Consider the following 25,275-nt stretch of genomic DNA (forward strand, 5'->3'; position numbering starts at 1 on the left):
CATACGGGGCCGACACCACGGAGCCCCACTGACAGGTGCACCCGAAGTCACGAGGACAGTCAGACCCTCCACGCGCGTGTCTAGCCCCTGGCCTGCTGCGGCGACCCCCAGTCTCCACTGCCAGCAAACGCTGGGTGGCGTGCAGCAGCGGGTCCCTGCAGGTATCTGGGGGCTGTTACGCTGACTCGCAAATTTCTCTTTTTGAGGGCAAAGAGTTCTGCTTCCTCCAGCCTCTTGGAGGAGGCAATGCTCTGCAGCCTGTCGCCCTCGGTGCTCCCTCCCCGCTCCCTACCAGATTCTCTAGCCCATGTAAACAGGGCAGGCCAACACCAACATGATTTAAGAACAGCCAAGCCTAGAAAGGTAACAAAAGGCCCAACCAACAGAGGCTCCACAAGGTAAACATTTTCTCAAAAACAGCAAAAAGAAAGTCGCAAAGCATTAATTACATTATTGATGACGGCAGGCACGGAGACCACGCTGGCCAAACACAACGGCTTCTACTGCGCGTCAGACCGTCCCTCTAATTACTGTGGTGGTTTCTGAAAGACGTGTCTGTCCCACTAAGTCTTCTCAGAAAACAACTTTGCTCCTCCTCAAGAAGCTTTTTCTGAGTCTCAAGGCTTCTGGCCCTGGATGGAGAAATCCTTTCATCTTAAGGAGGTGCGTCCTCTTCCCTCAACACCAGCGTTCCCAGAAACAGACTTCCCTCCCTGGCTTCTTCAGCTTCTGCTTTTGCTAAGATGCCCTCCTGCCTGCATGTTCTATCTATCTCTGATTTGGGGGAGACCTCGCCATTTGAGGATCTTATCTGGAGGGTGGGACAAGGGACTAGAGGTGCCTGCACAGGGCCTGTCTAGGCCCCCATACACAGGTGCACCCAGCCCTCACTGTACCCACTGTCTCCAGAGACAACGGGGCTATACCCGTTGGTACGGGGAAGGTGGACGTGGGGGCCTGGCCTCTTAGCAGAAGGCCTCGCTCAAGGGGCAAAACCACCACAGGGAGCAGCTGCCAAAGAACTGTGGCCTTAAACACACAGGGAGTCCCCAGCACAGAGCCAGACACCTGGGTGTCGGATTACAAGCTGGACCAAAAAAACCAAAAAACAAAAAACAAAACCAAACATAAACCCCTGTGACTAGTCTTCACTGTAAACACAACCGGAGGGCCAGAAAGGTGAGCACACAGCACACACCAAAGCCACTGTCTACCCCCAGGGGAAAAAGAGTGGATTTGAAGCTTTTGGCTCATTGCTTCACCAGCCTCTCTCTGCCTGGGGTGTGGTGGCGGGGTGGGGGGGTGGGCTACCTGTCCACTTGTTCTGGTCCTTCTCTCCACCGCTCTCCTGGTCTTTAGCAAGCTCCTCAGGATCAGCAGCCGCTTCGCTGGGCCCTTCAACATCTTCAATGGCTTCTTCTGAAACACAAGAAAGACGAAATGTCAAGGATTAAAAGCAGGTGGAAGACAAAAGACACTCAAGTCACCCAGCCCAGAGCAGAGGGTGCGAACGGCGCCTGAAAGGCAGATGCACGAGGGCCGGGCCCAGGGCCCCCCTGGGCAGGAGGCCGGACCGCTCCGGCTGTGCAGGTGGGTCCCGAGTGCCTGAGCTGAGTTCTTGAAGCGAAAAGCAGCTTCTGTGAACAGTAGCTCCGTCTGAGCTCTGAGCTAGTCTTCTGCACAGGGAAAGGTGTGAGCAATAGCAAGAGCCAGGTGGGTGCTTCCTGCCCAGGCCCAACGCCGGTGCGTCCTGGCGCCGCACTAGACCAGCTCCAGTCGTCGGCGCCTCGTGGGCCTCCTGGCACCTGCAAAAGTGCCACACGCTGGAGGGTGGAAGGGACGTTAATTTTCAGTCATTCAGATTCAGAAGAGTCACAGAGTATTATGATCCACGTGAAGAATTCTGGCCATCAAATGCCATCTGTGGATATGGCGGGTGAAGCTGATGTGTAAAGGGGAGAAAGTGCAACAGAACCACGTGCCCTCCCGTCCTTCACCCACCAGCGGCCTGAGACTAACAAGGATGTTTTCTCCAGCTCAGCACAATGTTGTCGACGGGAGCAGGGTGGCCATTTCCGAAACGGGGTTAATCATGAAGCAGGATGCCATCTGCCCCAGTGGGGAGGAGGAGGACAAGACACTCAAGGCGCTAAGGGAAGGGAGGTGAGACAGTTCCCTCCAGCTTTCCTGGTCCTTGGGTCATTATCCAGGATGTTAAGAGTGGGTTCAATGGACGAACACAGGAGCCACGCCAAGGCAAGTTCATTAGGAACTTGCTAGACTTTGCGGAGACCTGAGGCCCAGTCACCACATCTGGCACCCGGGGCAGGTGGTTACCAGGCCCACAGGGATCAGGAGTTAGGGTCCAGTGAAGATCTGTGGATTTGGGGCTCTGGCCGACGTCATCCTTGGTCGCTCCAACTTCAACTCTACTGTCAACAGAGTAAGGTGGGATGTTCTCCAATCCCCCAGGAAATAGCTTCTAAACTTCATCTCACAGAGGAAGTAAGAAGTTCCAAGTAAGCTGACCTCAAAGAGTTTATAAAACACTTTGAGGAATAAAGTATCTACTTAAAGTCAGATTTTCTTCTCCTCAAAAAAGACAATGGAAATTCACGGACTGGAAAACTGAACTAGGGATCAGGGAACATTCTTTCATTCTTCCCTCACTGCTACCAGAGGCTGACGGGGCAGTCATGGGGAACAGAGGTGAAATAAGATACTGCGTATTTTTGTCGTGAGCTGAGAGGGCCTCCATGTGTAATTTCTGTCTCCTTTGTGTCCCGTCGCATAGCGAAGTTAACAAGTCCCCGCCCCTCCAACACATACCCAACCTTAGTTCAAATGGAGAAAAACCAGGCAACCATGATTACAAGTCCTTCAGACACACCCGACTAGCAATATGCATCATTTGGCAGAGAAAATGTGTGTCAGTGGAGCTAGTTACCCTGTCTGACGTATGTACCATCTTAATTATGCCCAGGAAAAGCTATTCAATGCACATTTTTAGGCTTTGGAAAAACTGCTCAACACTCTAATTAAGAAATTGTTTTTTGAATGGTGACTTAGAATCCGTTCGCCTGCCCAATATATGCTGTGATATAAAATGTTGGTAGTGCTGATGATATGTTAATCAAATTTGATCAAGCAGTGAGATGGCTCATGGCCCTTCCTCTCCAGCTTGCACACATGTGCTTACACACGCGCACACACACAATCACCTTTAACACAGACATTCTGTCACCTGTAGCAGGACACCGATGCTGTGGTGAACAGCGCCCAACAGCGCCACTCTGCAGAGGAGGGAAGTGACTGACCTACTGGGAGGCCCTCTCCAAAGGCAGCATCTCTCTCCTGCGCACTGCCAGCCCCCCGCCGGCCAGGGGGCTCTGGACTGGCCCCAGCGAGCCTTTCCAAGCATGTCTACTCAGAAGGTGGAGCCTGAAGGGTACGGTTCACCCACATGGGGAGTGAGGCAATGCGTGGTCTGTGACTGTCCCTGAGGTGCCCTCTCTGTGGGCCGGGCAGGAAGGTGAGGGCGCCTGGGTCCTGGTAAGAGGACAGATGAAAAGGTCTTTTTTCAGGATCTTATTTTGCTCTTTTTCTCTTGTTATTTTTTTTTCCTTAAGATTTACAAATCAAGCCTCCTATTTCTCAGCTCCTTAGTTTATTTAGTATTATCATTTTGTGACTCAATCGCTAAAAGCTATTACATGGTTGGTGGGAGAAGAAATGACTAAGGAACTCCTGGACGAGTCAGCTTCCTTTACAAGCCATCGGGGTCCTCACCCCGTTTCCCTACAGTTCCACCTGTGACCTACAGGTGTCGCCCTCTGCATGGCAAGGCCCACAAGGGCAGCGAGCTGCAGGAGGCAGACGCTGTCTGGGCTGCCTAACCTGAGCATGTGGAAATAATATACGTCTTCAAGTGAACTGTCTGATCCTGGGGAAATAAAATAGGACATTCATAAGCAGTTACACCATCATCATCAACAGCAAGAGGAAAAATAGCTCTTTAAGATGGATGAAAGCCCAGGCTGACAGTAACTAGAAAATTGTGAGCTCTGAATACCAATAAAGGGAGAGAAATGATTAAAAGACACATATACAAACTGTGAATTCATCTGGGCAGCTTGGGCTCACACTGCTTTACAGGCAGGGTATGTTTTACTGGTCTCTAAAGCATAAAGAAAGACCCATCGAGACCCAGGCCTGGGACACCCGTGGGCAGGGCTGGGTCTCCCTGCACTGCAGACACAGGCAAGCGGCGCTGACAGACGCGTGCACAGCCCCGGCTGTGGGGCGGGCAACCAGCGCTCCTTCCCTCGGGCAGGCATGCCGCCAGCCACGTGCTGACAGCACAGGGCAGAGCTGTGCTCTTCCCACAGATCACAGACCGCACCGCCCTCCCCCTCCCCGACCCTGGGAAGGCGGTGGCCACTGCCAGGGGTCATGGCGGAAGTTGATTTTACCCTCTCTGATATCAGCTTCTGACAGATGGCGAGAACAAGTAAGGACTCGATCAAATGACGATCCAGTTTTATCTGGGAAATCCTGCCTCTCCCTCAGAAGTTGAGGTTGCTTTCTTTCACGACATATAAGCACCACTCTGCCATTTTTACAGCCCACCTCCGCAAATAAAAACCACCTTTCCCCCCAAAGAGTTTAATAACCCGACCAGCACCCAGCCAGAGCAGCCCACGGATGCTTTCTCAAGGGCACAGCCTTTACCCTTCTGTTCCTGGCGAGCGGGACCCGGTCCAGGGAATTCCAACAGGAGGTCCTTTTTATTTTTTTTTAAGGAAGACTCCAGACAAGGTGCCTCTAACCCCAGAGCACTACCTGGGTGGATGTACCCCAAAGCTGCCTGAAAACTAGGTGCCCCTCCTATCAAGCTACATTTTTTGTTAAAGGAAACAGAAGCAAATCTGGAATAGCTGCATGGTCTCTCCAGGCTCCACTGTGCCTTCTACTGCCGTAGAAAACAACGACTGAGGCCTTTAAAAATTCTGTTCTATCACCACCTCCCTGTTATAACCGCTGCTCCTAGACAGCATTCCCCAGAGTCCCAGCCAAGCCCAGAATCTCACGTGCTTGTGTATCCTAAGGGCAGAGCTCTCGGGTGTAAAAATTGCAGTCAATGACAATATTCGCAAAGGGACGGGCTCGTAGGACAGCTGAAGCTTTGGGGGTGATGACACTGCAGCCCCAGAAATTTCCCCTGCTATCAAGGTGGCTTTGCTCACCACAAATTCAAACTGCTCCCCTAACAAGTATGCCGCTTCCGCTGAGGAACGTGTCTGCGGGATTGCCCAGCGTGTGGAGCAGGCAGCTCCCAGGAAAGGCAAAGGTGCCAAGCAGCAATCCCTGGGGATTGCCACAATTCTCCAAACCACCTGGAAACTGGTTTGTGGAAGGGGCCCCGGGTGAACACAGGAATAACGAGATGGCATCATCCCGGAGTCGGAACTCACCACCATGGCATGCTCTTCCCGCGTGGAGTCATGCAAAAACAAAACAAAACAAAACAAAAACTTCCCAGTTGTTAAAGAATAATACTGTTCACCAAATCACCGGGGCTCGGAGCTGTGTCCATGGGGTGTATTTTACAAATTGCTTACAGACTTGAAGGAAGGGGAGTCAATCAATGATTAAGACTAGTCCCTCTGTTCCTTACTCTTAACAGGATAATGTAGATTAATTTAAACCTTCCTCCAAACCTGACAAAGCCCCCATAGTGCCACGACGTGACAGAAATTTGGGAATTCTCCGAAGAATCAGGGTGTCTATACCCAAGCCTCTCAGGCGATCGTGTTACTTAAATGATACACCAAGCTGGGATCCCTGAAGAATGGAATTGTTCTTTCCTTTTTCTTTGGGGGGAGCAAAGCTTGTGTGTGTGTTGGGGGGGGGGGCGGACTGTGAAATAAAGTGCGTTTGCCTGTCGGCAGGCTCAAGAGCTGAGAAACATTAGCTGTCATGAACCACAATCAAATCAGGTTTGAAATATTTAGCAGTGGCTTGGAAAATGCGGCGGTGCAGCTCTGACAGACGAGATGTGCACAGACACCCACTTTCCATTATAATGGAAATATCAGGCCTGTTCTGAATATGTATAACCCAGAAAAATGTATTGATTTTTCATTCGGCATTAAAAAAAATGAAATAGCCTGCAGCTGTCAAAAGCCTTTTGTTAAAAGCTCATCTTTCCTGGAATGAGGTTTACCAGAAACAAGTTTTAATTGTATATAGGACCTCTTCTTTGAAAAACAAAATAACCAATCTGCTTACTGTGAAGCTAGGGTTAAAGCTTTTCCTCTCTCCCTTTTCAGCCTAATTAACCAAGGACAACCACGGGAGCGAGCGGGCTGGAGGGCCTGGCGCGCTTGGGCCAGCAGGAGGGACATGGAGGGTGGGCCGGCACTTTGCTGGGGTCTGTGAGTGTGTGTGGGGGGAGTAGCGGGGGGACACGGACTCCTGACTGGGCCGCACCCTGGTCCTCTCGTTGCTGCGACGCCTGTGCATTTGCCCCCTCTCTGAATATCCCCGTGGGACACTGTGGCCAACTGGCTGCCCTGTGGAGACCACGGCTCGCACACCTGGAGAACGCTAGGTGCCCGTCCTCTTGGCCTTTTGTTGCCCAGAGGAAGCCGCTCGTGACTGTGAATGCCCTACAGAACGTGCGTGCTTTGCTTGGCAAACACAGGACAAGCCAAACGCCACGACACAAACGGTGACATGAAGGCCTAGGCCACTTATTTAGAGTAAGACCCAGCGAGTCAAGACTCTGTGACAATAGACACTTGAAACAGGATGTGGTCTGCTGCGGAGGCAGACAGACAACCCCGCTGTCCCCGCTTACCACGAGTCCCGTCTCGCCTGTCCAAGCCAGGGAGGAAGAGGGCGCAGTGGGGACGCTGGTGGCTATGCCCACAGGGCTGGGCGTCTCACTAAGCCTCTCTCCGTCTGGGACACTCTGGCAAGTGCGGTCTCTTGGGAGAGTGGATGGTGGCTCCCCCTGTGCTTCCCTCTCACTGTGTGGGATACCCAGATGCAGGGCGCAGTTAGTGACACTGCACACTTCCCAAAGACCCCATGTCACCGCTCACCCCCTACTTCTACTCTGTGGGATCTGGCTAGTGTGGCCAAGCGAGTGCCTGGGCTTTCTGGGAGAACATACTGCAGCCCCAGAAATTTCCCTTTCAATCACAGTGGCTCTGCTCCCTTGACATGCCTCACACTTAGCTCCTTGGCGAAGGGGAACCCACGTCTCACCAGTGCACGAGGAATAGGGTATTTGCAAATCTACCTGGAGGGCCTTTGTGGTTAACTGTCTGCATGTTCTTTTTGCTTTTTTCAATTGCTCACAAACACTGGTCAGCTCATTTTCCACATCTTTGCAGGGTCTAGAGTAATTGAACAAGTTGCCACTTCACAAGCAGAAGGGCCTGGATCCAAACATGAGGGTGCAGGGACGCCTTAGAGGAGGCTGGGCCCTCGTTTACCCTTCAGGAGCATGGCGCCCTTCCCCTCCTCTCCGGGATCACGCCACTTCTTTGCTATGGGCACTAGGACTCAGGAAACTCATGAACCTGGGATTAGCGACAAGCGCGTGTCCCCTACCTGGACGGTGGGCAAACTGGCCCTACTCCAGGCCTCTAGAGAAGCCCTTTCCTCATGGGCGTCCACACTGGATCTAGGGGACAGAGCACGAACAGGCCGAGTCACCCCTTACTGGTCACCGCTGTCATGGGCCGTTTCCATTTTCTCATCCCTCCAAGTTCCTGCCAGGCTGGGCCCTTCTCCTCCAGTGGGAGTGAAGGGTCAGAGGGTAGCCTAGAGCTTAGCTGGGGACCAGCCTGCCTCGCTAGCTTTCAAGTAACAAATGCGGCCTAACTGCTAACCAGCTTTACCTCAAAGATGACATTTATAAAAATGGATTTCAGCTTTCCAAGAGGAAAGAAGGTGGAGGTGGAGACAGAAAAAACTCAAACATCCTCCCTCCACCAGGATCCTTTCAGTGACTGTTTGCCACCAGAATTCTTTTTGCCACTAGGTGCCCATTTACAAAACATGCCCGGGGCTGCAGCGCCCGGAGCTTCTGGGCAGACGTGAGAGGCGGGGGACGGGTGCCAGCCCGCCCAGGGGTGCCGGGCAAGGCTCTGCAGGAAAACCCGGCCCTGAGGGAACCAGGCCTCCTGGCTGCCACCACCCCGTCGACCCTGCCTTCTGGCAGCCGGCTCAAGGAGTCAACACTGGGAAGGCAACGCTGGGTATTATTAAAATGACTAATTGGAGAATAGAGACCATTTATGCTTTTGTATATTTGAAGATCTTGTCACTGTTTACAGAAACAAGAAAAATGGGGATTGTGTAAGCAAGAAGGAGCCTGGGGAGGTCGGGTGCGCTGCTCCTGCAGGCTGGACAAGAAGGGGGACCTGGTGGAGTCTCCCCACTACCCTCTCTATTGAACTCTGCTTCTGCCTGGAGAGCGCATTTCACAGGTCCAACGTGGCCACAGCCTAATTCAGTTTTGGCTTCCTGGTGAAATCCGCACACAGCCCCCCCCCTCCTTCCCCCAACCCGGCTTCGGATGTCCCTCCTGTGTGACCAGCGCCAAACAAATGTGCAGCACAGATGAAAAAGGCTGCCGGGGTGTGCAAGGGACAGGTCCTGCCATTTTTTTTTTTAAAACTCTTCCAGGCAAGGCCACCTGGTCATCTGAGCAGTTTGTCAAAACCACACTAGAATTAAGGGGGTGGGTGGGGGTCAAGAGATGAGAAAAAGGGAGGAAACGCCTAGAGCCAGCATTGCAACAAGTTCCATTTATCTGTGTTCTCAGCAGAAGCACCTGGGCTGCCCCTGCAGAAATGCAGAAAGGATGAAAGGAAAGAAAGGCTCAGCGACAAAGCCCACGGACAGGACCAGGACGTGGCGGCGCGCCTTGTGGCTATTCACTGGAAGGCTTTTTTTTTTTTAAATAACTGAAAGATGCGAGTTCCTGTTTGTAAGATATAATCCGGACCCTGAAATGGTTTCAGGATCCGAGCCCCACAAGAAATCCAGCTATGTCCCAGAACTCTGAGGTAAACTGAATTCAGCAGGGATTAGTTCCCTTGGATTTCTCCCAAGCCATGATTGTTGCTGTTACTTTCACACATGAAATGTAAAAAAAGGCAAATTCCCGGAGCATGTTTGTAGCGGAGCGTGATGTGATTGTGTTGTCATTTATGGGAAATAATCGCAGGCCCATCTCTTCCCTTCTCCCCCCTACCCCCATTTTCCAGTCCAAATAACCATGAAAAATTACACTTCAATGTCAGGACGACGACAAAGGAGGCGCGCTCTCTGGGAGCTCAGCGGATTTGCAGGGGTTTTTCCTTTCTTTGGACAAAAACTACCTTCAATTGTACTTCATTTAAAACGTGATCTAACAAATGCATTTTGACAAGTTCCTTTCTTTTTTTCTCCTTTCTTTCAAACAGTGTTTTGCACAGTTTAACCTCACACCAAACTGGAATGTTCTGGAAAGAAAGAAACATGCAAAACAGAAGGTCCTTGAAACCAAGAAGGGTGGTTCCCCACCCCCAGCGAAAAACAGGCCAGCGGGGAGGAAAATGATTCTCACTCAGAAAGTTGCTGAGAAGGGGGAAGAAGGGAGACGTTAAGTGGGAAGGACCATCTCACAGACAGAAGACCTGACTGGCGAAGGCAGGAAAAAAAAAAAACTACACACGCCAGGCTGAGTGGGAGGAGGTCGGTCCTGCTGCAGGTCTCTGTGCGCTCATCACCTGAGAGGTGAGAGCAACTTCAGGGTGTCTGGATGGACAGACAGTCAGAACTGGGCGGTTTGTGACTTAAGTGTGTGGGGGGGGGAGGGTCGGAAGGGAGGCCTCTCCGATGGGGTGCTATTTCCCGCCCTCCTCTGCAGAAAGGGGCATTTTTCAACCTAGCGATGGCTTGAAAGCTTTTCAGCATTCCAGGTGTGAGCAGTTCCTACAGCATCTGTCTGGCAGTAACACCCTGCTTGAAATAAACACTGCCAGGGCTTCCCCCGCTGGAGGGGGAGAAGACCAGGCAGATAAACACTCCTGAGTGATAGTGTGTGAAAAAAAAAAATTAACAGTTTCCATTAAAACAGACTGGTATTACCTTCTGAGTCAAAACTGACTTGGCTTGTCAGAGAGTGATCTTGATGCTAAATTCCCCCACTCCCTCCTCCCCCCCCCCCATAAAAACCCTAAGATGATTTCCTTATTTATTTTTAATTGAAAACTGTTGGCAATACGGAGATGAAAAAAGAGTTGAGGAGGCCTGTAATTATACTTAAGCATCTGTACACAAATTAGGTGTATGGAAATGGACAGGATCTACCAGAGACAACATTAAGGGACGGTGATCAGAACCTAATGGGGAGAAGGGAAGCCTCCGGGGTCGGACTCGGGGTGGGACGGCAGCGCTGGCGGAAGCGTCTACACCAGGGTGATGGCCGGGAAGGGAGGCGAGGTGGCGAGTGGCCTTGTGGTCTGCCTTGCGGGGGACACACGATCCGGCAGGGCCACGGGGAGCGGAGGGGAAGCTGAGGCGAGGACGAGGAACTCAGCGAGCCGACGGACACACAGGTGAACGTCTGGTTTCTGACGTCACCACGCAGGGCACGCCCCACCGAGAAAACACAAGACCCTGGCTCCAGGGGCGTGAGTCCCGCCGTGTCTGGGCGAGGGGCTCGCGTTCTCAGCCTGCTTGCTGCCCCGCTCTCCTGCCCCTGGTGTCTGGAGGGGCTCTAGCTTATTAAGAAAGCAGATTTCCTCCTGTGCAGCACAAAATGCATGCAGAAATATCAGCCTGCTCTCACCAGTGGACAGCAGAATGAGGACAGACTGTCAATGAGCTTCATTTCGCATGATCATAAGCCACTTACATGCACAGCTGGTAAAACAAGCTGATTCATAAAAACAAAGTGCAAACAAAGGCTTACGTCTTCCAAACCAAATCTGGGGACACATTTCAGGCCGAGTTTAGCTAAGGGACGTGACACCCAGGACAGCACTGGCTGACGGGCTCTCCCCTGGCCAGCCCTAGGCCCGCACAGGGGTCCCCACAAAGGGGGCAGCACCCCAGGCTCCAGAACCCAAGGCTGGTGCCCCTGAGGGGCCCAGAACAGTCTCCTACCCCCAGGCACCCCAGGGAGGCTCTGGGTGCCTAAGGCACGGTCACCGCTGAGGGCAAGGGGGTGGGGGGGGGGCGGAGAGCCTGCCTGTGCCAGGATCATTTATGGCCAAACCAGACATTTAAGGATCCTTCTACACACAGAGTCGAAAACTGGGCCACGCTCCAAAACCATCAAGTCCCCAAACGCACTTCAGCCTGAAACAACCAGGAGGCAGAAGCAACGTGTTTTCAGTGGCTTCTTTAGTTAACATTTCCTAGGAAACTGCAAAGGAAGTGAAGCAGGAAGCTGAGGGACAGAGAGGAGCAGACACGCTCCCCTGCATTCAGGGGAAAAGGCAGATGAAATCATTAAACTTGTCATTTTTAACATGCACCTCGTACAGCAACTCTGTGCTCAGAGAAAGGAAGAAGGAAAATGTCCGCATCTTCTTCCTTCAAACTTACACTGCAGTGGTTGAGTCCAAACCCTCTGTTTTTTAAATTTGGATTCTGAACAATAGAGTCTTCTTTTTTCAGGGTCTCACAGAATGCTGCCACTGCCACGCCTGTCCTTCCAGAGTGACTTGCAATACTGCAAGACTCTTCAAGTCTCCTGGACTGACTCTGGACTCATCCGGAGCCTTTGTCTGCTCTGTTCTGTCTTTCCTATACTATGGCACTTTTTTAGCCCCCAGGACAGGCTGGTGTGGCGTAGGAAGCTACACCTCCCCCACCTCACCCGGCCCTACATCTCCAGGCTCAAAACACAGTCGTGATGGACCCAGGCAAGCACGGCTGTTGGAGGCCGCAGGCCTGGGACTCGCACCCGCATCAGCGAGGGGCAGAGGCTACAAAGATGCCCGCAGAGGAGACCCAAGAGCAGGAAAAGCCTGCCGTGGAAGAGAAGCCATGGAGGATCTGGGCAGACGGGGCAGGTAGCTGGCCCCTGGGGTGGCTAGCCTAGGGGCAACAGAGGTGTGTGGTATGTGCTTTTTACATTTCAGAGACGTGGCTCCGGATGTTTCTACTCTTCTGCACCTACAGTGTAACTGGGCAGTGCACTGGAAACCCAGCAACTCAGCCAGAACCCTCTCCAAACCTCTACACACACGCAACCTTTGCCAGATGAATATGGACTCCACGCAAACAGAGAATAAGGCGAGGACTTCTGCAGCAAGGAAGACCCTGTGCTTTGCCTGTGAGGCCAAGAATCCTAGCAGGGACAAGCGTAAACAAGCCCAAGAATGCGGCCAGCCTCGGCTAAGGTGACACTACCTGATGATTGGACAGGAAAGAGCGAATGATTCTCACTAGTGGCATATTTAAGTGGAAAAAAAAAAAGGATATTTAGACAGCAATCAATGAGAAATTAAAAAAAAAAAAAGGCAACCCTAAGTAAAAAATTCTAACCTAAAATTAAATCTATTACGGCAGAAAATAAAAGTCACTTTCTGTCTGAAAAGGTAGCTTACGAATGAACTCTACTAAAAACCTTTGGTGACAGGCTGGGGAAAACAACCCAAAACAGGAAAACATTCCAGGGGAATGGAAATGACAGAAAACGGACTCTTCACGAGAAATAATACAAAGAATGGAGACAGGAGCAAGAGGCGATGCAGGGGCCCACTGAAAATTTCAGTGAGTAAAAGTTGTTAGATTCAGTCAGGCAGTGAGATCCAAAACACCCTTAAGTGTTTCAGAACATGTTTTAAAGAGCATATAAATACAGAAAACGAGAAGGCGAACATGCTGAGCATGAGGAGACTGGACTTAGGACGGAGAAATGGTGGCTGTAGGCAGAAACCTGGCCTTCGGAAGCATCAGCCTCCCTCTGCGTTGAGGAATTGGGGGGAGCTGTCCACAGCACCTCAGTTTTGCAGATGAGGGGACAGACTTGGCCTGGAGAAGGGAGGGCCTCTTCACCACACAGTAAGGTGAGCCCCAGAGGGCCCCCCAAGGCGGCAAGACACTGGCCATGTGGGGAGGACAAGTGGTCAAGGGCAGTCCGGAGGGGCAGCCTGGCACCCCACTCCTGGGTCCTCAAGAATCTCTCTCAATGAAAGCTGCTGTATGGAGGCAAATGGATTCTAGTAGCCTCACTGTTGAAAGCAACATTGTGTTGTCCTTTTTAGATTTGTTCTTTTTACATAGCAAGGACTCACCCAGACAACCATCAGCCCCTCAGAAGTCAGATACCCGTGGTTCCGGGCAGAGCAGCCTGCCAACATCCTGCCCGGGGTGACCTGGTACCCAAATAAGCCCAGCCTACTTGAAGGCAGGACAAGCCACAGAGCCCTTACAGACTCCCACACGCCTCCCTCTTCCTGCAAGGGAGGACTCCCAGAAACAGCCAAGGGCTGAGGGCTGGGCCTGTCCCAGAACCCTGGCTCCGGGGTGAGGTCCAAGGGGCCGACACAGCCCCGAATCCTGCCGCAGAGAACTAGCAAAAGCCAAGTAATTGCTTTTTCCCCTTCCACTAATAAGCTTTTCAGCAGAGGAAGAATTCAGCTTCCTGTAGTCAACAGACCCTTTTTTCCCTGCCTCTCCTCACTCCAAATAATCTAAAGTGACTGCAATTTCAGTGCTGGCTCTCCAGCATTCAGCTCCACCGTCTGAGGTCAGAGGGTGTCAAGTGAGGCCTCTCCATCTCTTTTCTACTCTGCCTCCACGCCACCCGTGCTTCTTTGTAACTGAGGCAACCCGCCTCCCCAGCCTGGACATTGTGTCACCAGCCCACAGCACACCCCAACTCCAGTCAGGATGCCAGCAAGTATTTTCCAAGGCCCAGAAAACACTGGGGATAATGGGGTAAAGCTCTGTGATGCATCAACACTCTAGTTGCTCTGGTTCTGCGGGCCACTCATTTCCTGGTTTGGAGCAAGCACCTTGTAGGGAGATTTTTTCTTTTTCTTTTTCTTTGATAGTGGTTAAACCATGCAGTTGGTTGTGTGGTTTTTGGTTTAGTTTTATGCAAATGACTTTGGTTCCTAAGTTTTCTCCTAAAGATCGCACTACTATTCGTGTCATGGGTACCTTCAAGCCTGGCTGGTGTCGAATCAGCTGCCAGCAGCCAGCTCTGCTCCCCGCCCCCACCCCCCATTCCCCAGATGAATGAAAAGCGATTTCAATTAAGAAGGGCAGCGCCGGAGCTTCCCCGTCACGGCTTCACCGAGATGTGAGTGGAGCGTGCAGATAGAACCAAAGGTGGACAAACAAACAGACAAAGGCGATGGACTGATGAGAGAAAGAACAGGTGTGTGCAGGACCCCGGCGGCGTCCTGCCCTTGGTCTAGATGAAAGCGGGCGGTGTGCGCAGAAACAGGGGCCTGCTTCTGGAAACGCAGCTCCAAAGCAGGGCGAGCGGGCAGGTACGGAAGCATGCCGTCCTTGGGTTCCACACCCGATGCCCGGAGCCTCTGGGAGGGAACAAGAGGCAGGGAAGCGCTCAGGGAGACGGAGGCACCTGCACGCACCCAACCCCGTCACCCACGCCCAGCCCAGAAGAGGCGCACGCTTACTCCTGGCTGCAGCAGGCCTGTGATGGGAATTTATTTCCCTCAATTATGTGCTCTTGTCCCCAGTCTCAGTTCATCAGCACCGTGCAGCCCAGTCAATGAAAGGCCCCATAATGAAGTAATCACATGCACAGAGACAGCCCAGCACCTGCCTGCTGGGCTGCGGTCACACCTGACCCTGAGTCCAGCTGACAGGGGCTCTGCGACCCCCATCACCACTCTGTTCCCCTACGTGCCACATCAGGTGACCCTGAGGCTGCCCAGAAGCCTGGGTACCATTTTCTTTGACCCAATCACCAATGCAGAGGAAGGAAGGGACTCGCAAGGCGGATACTCTCCTTCTCTGGCCTGAGTGGCCCTCGGAGCACAGAGCAAGGTCACAAAAACCAAACCCGGTATCTAGAAAAGTCTCCATGGACTCATGTCACTGGCATCTAACAGCACGGTGTGAACGGAGTCACGGCCCAGCTGAACAAGAAGGACTATGACCGCCATCTCACACGGAGGGCACAGGCTTAGGGAGGGAAAAGGGGAGGCCAAGGCTCGGGGCGAAGAGCCGACGCCTAAGGCCACGTTCTGACGGGACAGTGGCGGCTGCTGGCGCGGCCTTCACTGAAGGTCACTCGCACTGCTGCGTGTGCCGACCCTCCGTCCAGCCACCCCATGTTCGAGCATGGACCGACAGTGGGAAACAAGACAGGAAGAGCCCATTCCCGCCAAGGGCAGGGAGGGGGAGGAAGGGGGAAATTCGAGCAGTAAAGCAGTGAATGTGGTGTGAGTGAGATGCTGACGAGGGAGGACAGTCCAGCAAGGAAGAGGAAACACGAGGGCTCCAGGGGAGATGTCACGCGGGAGCTCCGGGAGGCAGCAGCAGAACACAAACCTCAAGGGAGAGAGGATGTGCAGCGCACAGGCCTTCCAGGTAGCGCAGACAGGAGCCCAAGGCCCAAACCCAGCGGGCAGACGGCTGGCGCGTCTCGGGGGGCAAGTTCCTTATGGGCGACTGTAGGGCCAGAGGCCCTGCTAGTATGGAAGGGGCCTCTGTCACATCGCACACTGGGCAGACAAGGCCCTGGCCCCCTGCCCCGCTGGCATGGTACAAGATCTGGGCAAGATGGAGGCCCATCCTATCATCCCCCGAGCAGAGAGCTATCTCTCTTGGAGGGTGGGGAGGTGCTGGCCGTAAGCTGGAGACACACACAGAGGGGAAGGGGACACTGATGACCGTCTGGCTCGGGCTCGGCTGCAGCATGCGAAGGTCTTGACACCCACAGACCGAGCAGCTTATCTTCCTGAGAAGCTGGGGAAGCGGGACTGGTGGGAAGGACCCCAGGTGTGGAAGGGCTGTGACGGAAACCCAGAAATAAGTTACCAGTCCACAGGACTCGCCGCCACACTGCCTTGCCCTTTCATGCATGTGAATTTCAGCCAGAAAAAAGACTTAGCTACCACACAAGGCCGCATGACCTCAGCAGGAGTGCTAGCTCAGCTGCCTCGGTTTTGTATACTACAGGATGAACATGGGGGGAGGTTTCCTTAAATAGGCTCCACTCAGCACTACCTAAAAGGTGTCTCCCCTGATGACACAAGCTCCGCCCTGTCACCACACTGCCAAGGGACCAGATCTGTGGCGAGGCAGAGGGAGACAGACACCTGATCTGATTTGTGCATCTGGGCGGCATCTGGCCCGGGGTGTGGCCCAGTGGTCTCACAGCAAGCAGCCTGGGAGCGCCAGCAGGGAGTGAGCAGTCAAGCGCTCACGTGTGCTGGGCTCTGCAACGGGAGCCAGGAGCAGCTGAGGGTCCACAAGCTATTTCCACGGCCCAGGGACATGAGGGAGTCTGAGCCAGAATGGAGAAAAGGAGGGGCCCGTAGAAAAGTCAATAAAAGGGGGGGGGTCTAGTGGGCCACCTAGAGCCACCCCCTCCAGGTATGCTGGGGACCCTTAGGGGCATCCAGGCCTGGAGCAGAAAGTTCAGGCGCAAGGCCAGAGCAGGAACAAGATGGCACACAGGGCGAACGCAGCGGTGACGTGAGGAGTCGGAAGCCGGAAGCCGGGTGAGCAGGACTCTAAAGGGGCCAGGCCGAGCGCAGCCCCGCGTCCAGACCAGCTTCCAGTCTAAGTGGAGCTTTCCCCAGTGGCGGGAAGCCCAAGGAGGACCGGGCAGGAGGAGCCACTGTCCTGTCTACACCATCAGGGGAGCTGTGTTTGGGGAAGTGGCGGCATGGGACGCTTGAACGTGGCTGCTGCCCCTCGTGGCACGTTTCCAGAATGAAGCGCCCAGGACTTCCTCCCTCACCAAAACTGCAGCTGCAGAAAACACTCAGGGGCAACCAGCCCCTCCCCTCACCCAGCACCAGCACCTTCCCTGCCTGGGGGACATCGTGTGGTGTGGGGGCTGCGCCCGCCCGCGCTCAGCAGCCAGGAACTTCCCGAATCATTAACCTTTCTGGAGAGCACTGCACCGGAGGTGCTCCCTCTGCAGCCTATTCGGGAGCCCTATTGATCTGCCGCACACTCGGTGCCTTCAAAGTTGTTTATGATCAATATGCAAATTGCCCGTGGCATTGATCTAGTATTAATTTTCAATTAGGGAATCCACAAGGGGTCTCTGAGGGTCAATACCTAACAATGCAAAGGAAACTCCACTGAGGAGCAGCGGCCTGACGCTGATAAAAGCTTCCCTAAGCCTCCTGTTCGGGAGTTCCAGGCCCTCTGGGTTGTCACCTTGGCTTTGGCTCATTTGGTTTCTGCCTCAGTCAGACCCCTTTGGCCGCAGCCAGCTCCCAGGCTGCCTCTGTGACTACTGCCCTGTAGCGCCCTCTCCACCACCCCCACCCCACCGGGTGCCAGGGGGACCGTCCCTGGCCTGCCAGGGCACTCAGTGGACACCGGCCCTGGGGAACAGATGCCCCAGGCCCTGCCTCCACCTCCACCAGACCACGCCCAGACCCAGGCCCACTCTCTCCCCCAGTTCCCCCACCACACATACCTTCTTTCTCCCTCTCTCCCTCGCCCTCGTTTCTGCTTAGTCACAGAACGTCACCTTGGCATGCTGCCACGGCTGGAGCTGGCGAGCTGCACGGTCCCCAGAAATCTCAGGCAGTCAGGCAGAGCCGCCGGGCTGCCAGGTTATGCTTGGCAAACAACCCACTGATGTCATTTCAGAAAACCAAAGGGTGGGGGGAGGGGGGAGGAAAAAGGCACAGCCTCAAATCATCTGTTTCTCCTTCTTTCTTTCTTCTAGCAAAATGCGTCCTCCTAATGAGGCCCAAGGATAGGGGTCCGGGGGGACGTTAATTACTTTCCCACCCGTTCTGGTTCCCAGAAGCACCAGGCAGTGCGTGTGAGCCATAGATGGGGATGTCCCTGGGGAGAGCATGCCCAGCTGGGACCGGAGTGACCCTGGAACTCTGTCATTCCATTACAGCCCCTAAGAGCCCCTGAGAGACGCGCGTGGGAAAGCGTGCAGAGGGAGCTGGGAGAGACGTGTCCCGCTGTCCTCCTGGCAGGTGGAGCACCCAGCGGGGCAAGCCGCACTTGGGGGTCCAGGAGGAGCCCCATCTGCCTTCACTTTCTGTCAGGGGCTCTGAAGGTTCTATGTTTTCTTTAGCTTTTCCATTTGGAAAAAATACTGCAGGGTCCCACCCAGGTCCCATGATCGGGCTTGAAGACAGGAAGGGGTGGCTACCTGTCCACTTTCGGCACTGCCAACTCACCGTGCAAATGGGCACATTAGCTAGCCAGACTAATTGGTTTATGGATAACATTAATTACCATGTTGCTCATTAATGGATGAAATCTTTATTGGTGCCATTGATCAGTGGACTTGTTAGCTGGCCTCCTAACCAATGGCGGATATAACAAGCTCTCTTATTGGCATATCAATTAATGCAATCAATTCCTGGTCAGCGGCTGCCATTCGCTTCCCTGGTCGTTCAGGGGGTGGGAGACAGAGATATGACAGCAGGCCTTGAATTTCTAGTTTTCAACCGATTTCCAGGTGTCTCTCTGCTACCTAGAGCTCAGCTATAGGGGAAAAAAATAACCACACCAACCCTTCCATCTGAAAGTCACATTTTCTATTCCACTGATGTCAACAGGTGCTATACTCAGCCAGGGTACATAATCAAGGGGACACGTTGAAGGGGCCTGGGGGCCCCAAGTAAGAGTGTGGGAGGAGCCAGGAGATGACTCTAGACCTGGCACTGGTAGAAATGACACAGTCCCGGGACTGAGCTCCGAGCAGTACCCTGGGCAACAATGGGGCCTGCCTGAAAACACAACATGGTCCTGCGCCCTCTGACAACAAGCTGCAGCCTTCCCCGTTCCACCAGCTCACCCGCTCACCAGTGTCCTCTTCACTCCATGCCTGGCCAACAGGCCCTGGGTGAAAGGCCAGCTCCCATCTCCCATACATGGCTTAGTATGGAAAGGCCTTGTCACGGGCGCAAGCAGCAAGTGGCCGGCAAGCCCGGCCAATGGCTGGCGTTCTAATGTTGGCTAAGAGAAAAGGCAACTAAGTGCCACAGTGCTTTTAGCACTGCCATTTCCCTGCCGGGGGAAATCCCTCAGGGTAGCATGGTGAGTAGTTTCAGGTAGGTCATTTGGAGAAAAGGCGTGGAGGTGGGGGAGGGGTGAATTCACATGGATCTGCAGCCGGGCTGTTGGGACTAGGGAGCTGAGCTGCAGCTCTGAGCCACCTCCGCAGGCTGCACGCAGACCAGACGGGGCCCTGGCTTGGGGAGGGGGCGTGAGGGACCCCTGGCTCCCTCACACGCTTTAGCAGGGAGCTTGCCCCAAAAGGGAGCAGCGTGAAATATTATTCCAGACTTGTTCCCAAAAGCCAAAAATAAATTAAATTAAGGCAAGAAATCACTACTCAGAGGTGCTAGCTCTATTAATAAACTTTGCAAACACCAACATTTAACCCAAGGAGAGAAGGTACAAGTAACAAGAACCGGTGAACAGAAGATGGGGGGTGGGTGCTTGGAAGGAAGCCACTTTGGGTGGAGAGCTTTGACAGGGTACAGGGGGGCAGACTGGGGCATTTTGGGGATGGGAGGCATCATTGTCAGCTTGGGGCTAGGATGAACACTAAAAATATTCCACTTTATTTGTAAGTAGAAAGGGACATGTCCCCCAAGCACGTCCATCAATACTTCCATATCACAGGATGTAGGAGAGCAGGGTCTTGAACGGACAAGATGGAGCCCAGAGGTGTCCAGATGGCGAAACCCTTCAGGGCCGAGACTGACAGGTAACGGAGGGGAGAGGTGGGAGCCTTGGCGGGTGGTAAGGCCTCCCAACCTGGGGTCACCGGTCCCCAGGAACGGCAGGCTCGCGCGTCCAATGCAGCAGTCACACACCGGGTGGCAGGGAGGCTCCAGACTAGGGCTCTGGGGCTCACTCAACACCACAGTGCGCTCCCCAGCTTAAAGGCCTTCACATGAAGAGCCCCAGAGTGCTGCCTGGTAGCATCCCTAGGCGACCACAGGGCCTGAATGCCTTTCTGGGGCACCCCATAATGCTACAAGAGCACTTCTGAAATTTCTGATTGCAATTTCATTTTCAATCACCTATGAAACTCCTGGTAACCACATGCCACATACTCAAGTGCAGGACTGGCCCAAGGTCACCACCCTGGAGGCCAGGAGTGTGCACGCATGGCCGAGGGAACTGCCCCCTGTGTAGGCCGCAGGGAAACTCCTGCCACTTCTGCCCCATTCAGGGCTTGGCGCCTGCAAGGCCAGCGGACCCTTGGGAAGCACTTCTGCCTGGAAATGCAACCAAAACCAAGCACATAGACCAATGCTTAGTCCATACCACGGAGCTACCTCCTGGGACTCTTCACTTTGATTGACAAAGTTGATCAACAAAGCTGAACTTGGTAGCTACAAAGATTTTGAAAAAATCTGTTTGTAACGGGCCACCAGCAACGCCACCCTGGCGCAGGATTGGTGCTGTGCCAAAATGGAAAGAGCGGGGTCACCGTGGTGCCATCACAACTGACGTGGAGGGGAGGGTGGGGGGGAGCTCCCGAGGAGGCCCCATCACAGAGCAGCCCCAGTCCCTGCGAGGGCCATGGCATCCGCTTCCGTGACCCAACTGGGCAGAACGCCCCACAGCATCTTCTCCCCCAAAGAAAAAGCTCAGGAGCGCTTTCCCCAAGGCAGAAAAGACGGGCCATCCATTTCAGTGCTTCACCACATCATTACGCCTACAGGTTTGCACCTACTAGATGTCAGGCTTGTGGCCCCCCCTGGAGCTGCAAGGCAAGTCCTTGGCCTGCTGGAACTGAGCTCCGCGGGCAGATCTCTGATCAGAGGGCGCCATCAACTAAACCCTGTCGCTGATCCACCACTCATGGTAACAGGCGCACAGACAAGGAAATCACCTCTGTCACTACGTGTCCCCCACACGGTGGCTGCCAAGGTTGGCAGGGCCACCCCGCCAGGGCTCTGAGTGGGTCACAGTCAACACCACCGGTGCAGAGCACAGATCATTAATTAAAACCCAGACTCCGCTCTCTCTCCAGACCTTCGTTTCCGAGACCCAGGGCCGCGTGCCCCTGAATCTTCACCTGGCGATTATGCATCCAGGTTCCTCCATGCCCCGCACAATAATAAATCAAATCTTATCAGAATTGAGCTATAAATCTGTGAAGACTCCGATAATTTCTAGCCAAGGGAATAACACCGCAAAAGTACTTTTTAAACTAATTACTCGGATTCCGAAGTGCTGCCCTAATGAGCCTGCCTTCTGCCCAGAACTTACTAAGAGGAAAAACTACCTTCTGGTGCAGTAATTACTGCTTTCCCCTTCAAACTTCTAACTGGAGATCGATGCTGCATTTTAAGACCCATTGATTTACAATTAGCCTGGCTTTCCTGCTAAAGTGTTTTTTAAGCAGAGTTTACTTTTATTTTATTGTGAAATCTCTGAGATCTGGTTCTTGGATTTTACATCCTCATGAGAGGAGACTGGAAATCTCCAAGAGGAACGCGCAGTCAGAAGAGAGAGGAGAGGGATGCAAAGTAGATTCACGAGTGGAGAAGGGGGAACTTGAAGTTGCTGTATTCCCAGAAAAAAAACTCCGAGGCAAAAACTTCAAAATTTCAACAGGCCGCAGCTCAGGCCGACGGGAAGGAATGGAGACATCCAGAGAGGAAGCAGAAGCCGGCGGCAGGGGAGAGCGCTAGGCGCGCGGCCTAATAAAGTGTAGCTGCTGTCAGGGTGGCCAGAGCAGCTCTTTATTGCCTCTGCTGTTTATTAGCATCCTCTGGAAGGGGGGAAAAATAAGAAAGAAAAGAATAAGCTTTGTGCATCTTTGCAAAACAAAGCACTAGTTAAAAATAGCGTGTGCGGCAGGGACAGTGTGCTAACATGAGGGTCCTGGCACCTCCCGCATCTGCACAATCTGTCCCATGAGAAGAGCAGAAGTAAGCGAAGCAATTAAGAATTTCATGCTGATTGCTTCAAGCATGTTTTTCTATGCCATAAAGATAATAGCATAAAGGATGTGGCCTTGCCGCCCTCCCCCTCCCCGACCGGCATCTCCTGCCTCTGTCTCTGGACTCTTCTTCACCTCCCGTGGCTGAGGGCTCCGGTGCTGGGGGCTGGCCTGCCACCGCCTGAGGGACTCCGTGGCTACCAAACCTGAGGCAGCTGTGCAAGCGGCCTCTCTCTGCCCCTGGCTGCGAGCAAAGCCAAGGGACAGAAGCTGGGCCCCACTAGGGCAGCCCCAAAGATGGAAGGCTGAGGAAACGGGGTACTGCCTGGGGGATCTCCCTGGCCCCCTCCTGCCGCTCCCATGGTTGCTAGCTGCCAGGGGTGACTCACCCACGGAAGATGGTCCTGTAGCATGAAAGTGAAGAATGAAATGCCACAATAAAATGGGGCGGGGGAGAGGGGAGGCATGAGGGGAGGGAGGAGACAAAAGCTACTAACTTTTTGCCTTTTTTTAAAAACGTACATTTTATGGCAAGATTGTATAGGCCAATTTCAAAGACTAAAATGAAAAAAGTGCAATTAAATCCTTGAAAAACTGACAGATCAGCAAAACAAAACCACCCGGAGGAGAGCCCGATTGAGCCTCATTAAGAAAGAGTTCAGCCTGTTTTTAAAACCCTTCTTAACACTTAGCTGGGTACCTCCCAGCAGCGAGGGCTCCCAATGCGGCTGGCATAATTAGTGTCAGAATGGAAAGGGGGAAAAATTCAACCTAGGAAATAGAAATTAAAACACAAATTTATGGGGGGGAGCGATTCAAATGGAAAAACCATTCTAAATTCTGCCAACAAGCTCCCATCAGTCCATCTGAGAGTGATGCGGAGATAGAAGATCCTGCCCTCCACAGACAGAGGCGCAGCCCAATTAACAGGGTAGAGCTGGGGCAGCGCGAGGTTTATGCTGCAATTCCCCATCTCCCACCTCCCCTGCCCCCCAAAATATACTCTGTATTGTGGCCGCATCATCTCGGGGTCGCTAGGTTAATGGCAGATGGATAGCAAATTGCGCCAACCTCTACATCCATTATGACCATCTTGCTGACAATGGGGAAAATGAGATCTGGTGACAAATGTCCACACCTTCGGCCACCAGCCTCCCCGCAAAGAGGGCGCCGGACGTACTTGTGCAAGGGCCCACGAGCGAGCGAGCGCACTGCACGTGACACACCAGCCTGCAGCACAGAGATACGGGGCCGGATCCACACAGACAAGCTGCCACGACGGAAGGAATACTCTGGAGATAGAAATGATGGCAGGGAAATGAAGCCATTTTATTAAATCAGGCAAATTCTAATTTATTCTGCAGAGACAGAGGAAAGAAAGTGGATTCATTCTCATGTATCCTCTGAGCCCAGCTCCTATCACCTCAATGGAGGGAGAAGGGGGAAATGGATGCTGACAATCATCTGGAAAAGCAGGGAAAGTCTCCCCTTCTAAAAAGCAAACACTGGAACAGGTCTGTTTCCCCTCCTGCACCAGGAATGTGGAAAATAATGCTTACGCCAGAGAAACTTGGGGGGTTTTCTCTGGTTTTCTGATTACTCCAGCAAGTGAAAGGGCTTTCAAATTTGATTCATTGCAATAAGAAGTCAGAAAGGCAACCCCAACCTAGACAGGATGCTGACATGGGCAGACAAAAGGAATTGTGGAACGCTCCCCCCACGGCGGGAGACCCGCCTGCCACCTTCCCTGCAGCTGGAACTTAAATGTTGATTCTCAAGTCAGAAAAGAGATGGAACAGAAAGGCTGTGCACCAGAACACCACGCACAGAGGTTGCCTTTCATTAACAGAAGGTGCTGGAGTTTAGACTGCAATTAGAAAACGGGGGCTTTAATTAAACAATTACATAAATTTGGTTCTGCTCCCCATATGGCCCAATGCTTCACCAGCGTCTTGGGGTTGGCTTGGCAATGAGTATTTTGAGCTCTGGCTGTTCCTGGGGAAGGAAACTGATGACACAGCGCTCATGGAACTGCGACCTGTCAGTGGTTCCCCGGCCACGCCGCGGGTGAAGAAGTTGGTGAGAGGGACATGACCGCGGTCAGAAAGAACACGGCACTGGTGGTGGCACAGAGGAGACACTTCAAACTGTCATGCAAACGCGGGGTTGGGTGGTGGTGCCGGGGCCTTCCAGATGCCCCCACCCAGTGAGAAGTGCTTTGCCATCAGAGCACAGGCCAGGTGCAGTAAGCTCAGAAAGAGGTTGCTTTTAACCTGTGGGCACTCACAGGGGCTGAGAGACCTTTGAGCTTCCAAATAAGATCTGGGTGAAGGGGAAAAAACAACCTACTTTTCCCACCTGCTATTTTTATACCAACTAGGTAGCAAGCTGCCCGGGACAGACAGAGATGCACTGGCCCAACGTCTGGAGTCCCAGGGAGGACATTGGAGCAGGTGCTTCCTAAGGAGCCAAAAGGGGGAGGTCCCTTTTGGCTCCTGACCATCCACATTCCTCATGTCACAGCACTGATGCTTATGAGAAGTAGGTTCTTCCAGCACTTTCACTAGCCCTGAAAGCTGGAAGTCTGGGTCACCTTCACACGCCTGTGTGTAGATATGGTGTACATTCTTCCCATGAATGCAGCCTGGCTTATAGGAACAAACAGGCAGGCGCCAGTTTTCATCCCACGGCACCCACATCTGTTCCATCGCCAGGGAAGGACTCTGGAGAACTCCACACTGACACCTGCAGGCGATACTCCAGAGCACACCTCGCCCGGAACCACATCCCGCACTCCCCAGGCCCTGCTGCTTGAAGGCTGTTTTAAAATGCTTCCTCCTCTGAGTAGGGCCATGACAGGTGCTGAAGAACCCAGGTGGCCAGTCAGCTAACACTGACAGCTTCATCCAGGCCTGCCGCTGGGCTATTTTCCCAGGTATTTCAAATCAAGTCACTGAAGAAAACTCTTCGTGAAAAGTCGCTAGTTGGCAATAACAGTACCACGGATCACCAAATTACAGGGTGATCAGTGTGCTTCGGGTCTCAGAATGCCAACTCCATTTCAGGTTTTCAAGAACAGGAGTCTCCTCAGGCTACCCAGACAATGTCAAAACTAAAACAACAACTTTAACAAGGAATGATGGTAACAAAAGCAG

The 25,275-nt window shown here is 53.1% G+C and overlaps 1 protein-coding gene across 1 annotated transcript in view; it reads right to left on the bottom strand.

The window, feature by feature from the left end:
- Positions 1–25,275, bottom strand: part of ZFHX3 (zinc finger homeobox 3) — a 147,039-nt gene that overhangs the window by 36,482 nt on the left and 85,282 nt on the right. The window contains exon 4 of the mRNA XM_012730616.1: positions 1,312–1,419. Coding sequence (XP_012586070.1) covers positions 1,312–1,419 — 108 coding nt within the window. The remainder of the gene's footprint in view (positions 1–1,311; positions 1,420–25,275) is intronic.

This window comes from Condylura cristata, unplaced genomic scaffold (genome assembly GCF_000260355.1).
Source record: "Condylura cristata isolate star-nosed mole 26May11 unplaced genomic scaffold, ConCri1.0 scaffold00028, whole genome shotgun sequence".
Taxonomy (NCBI): Eukaryota; Metazoa; Chordata; class Mammalia; order Eulipotyphla; family Talpidae; genus Condylura; species Condylura cristata.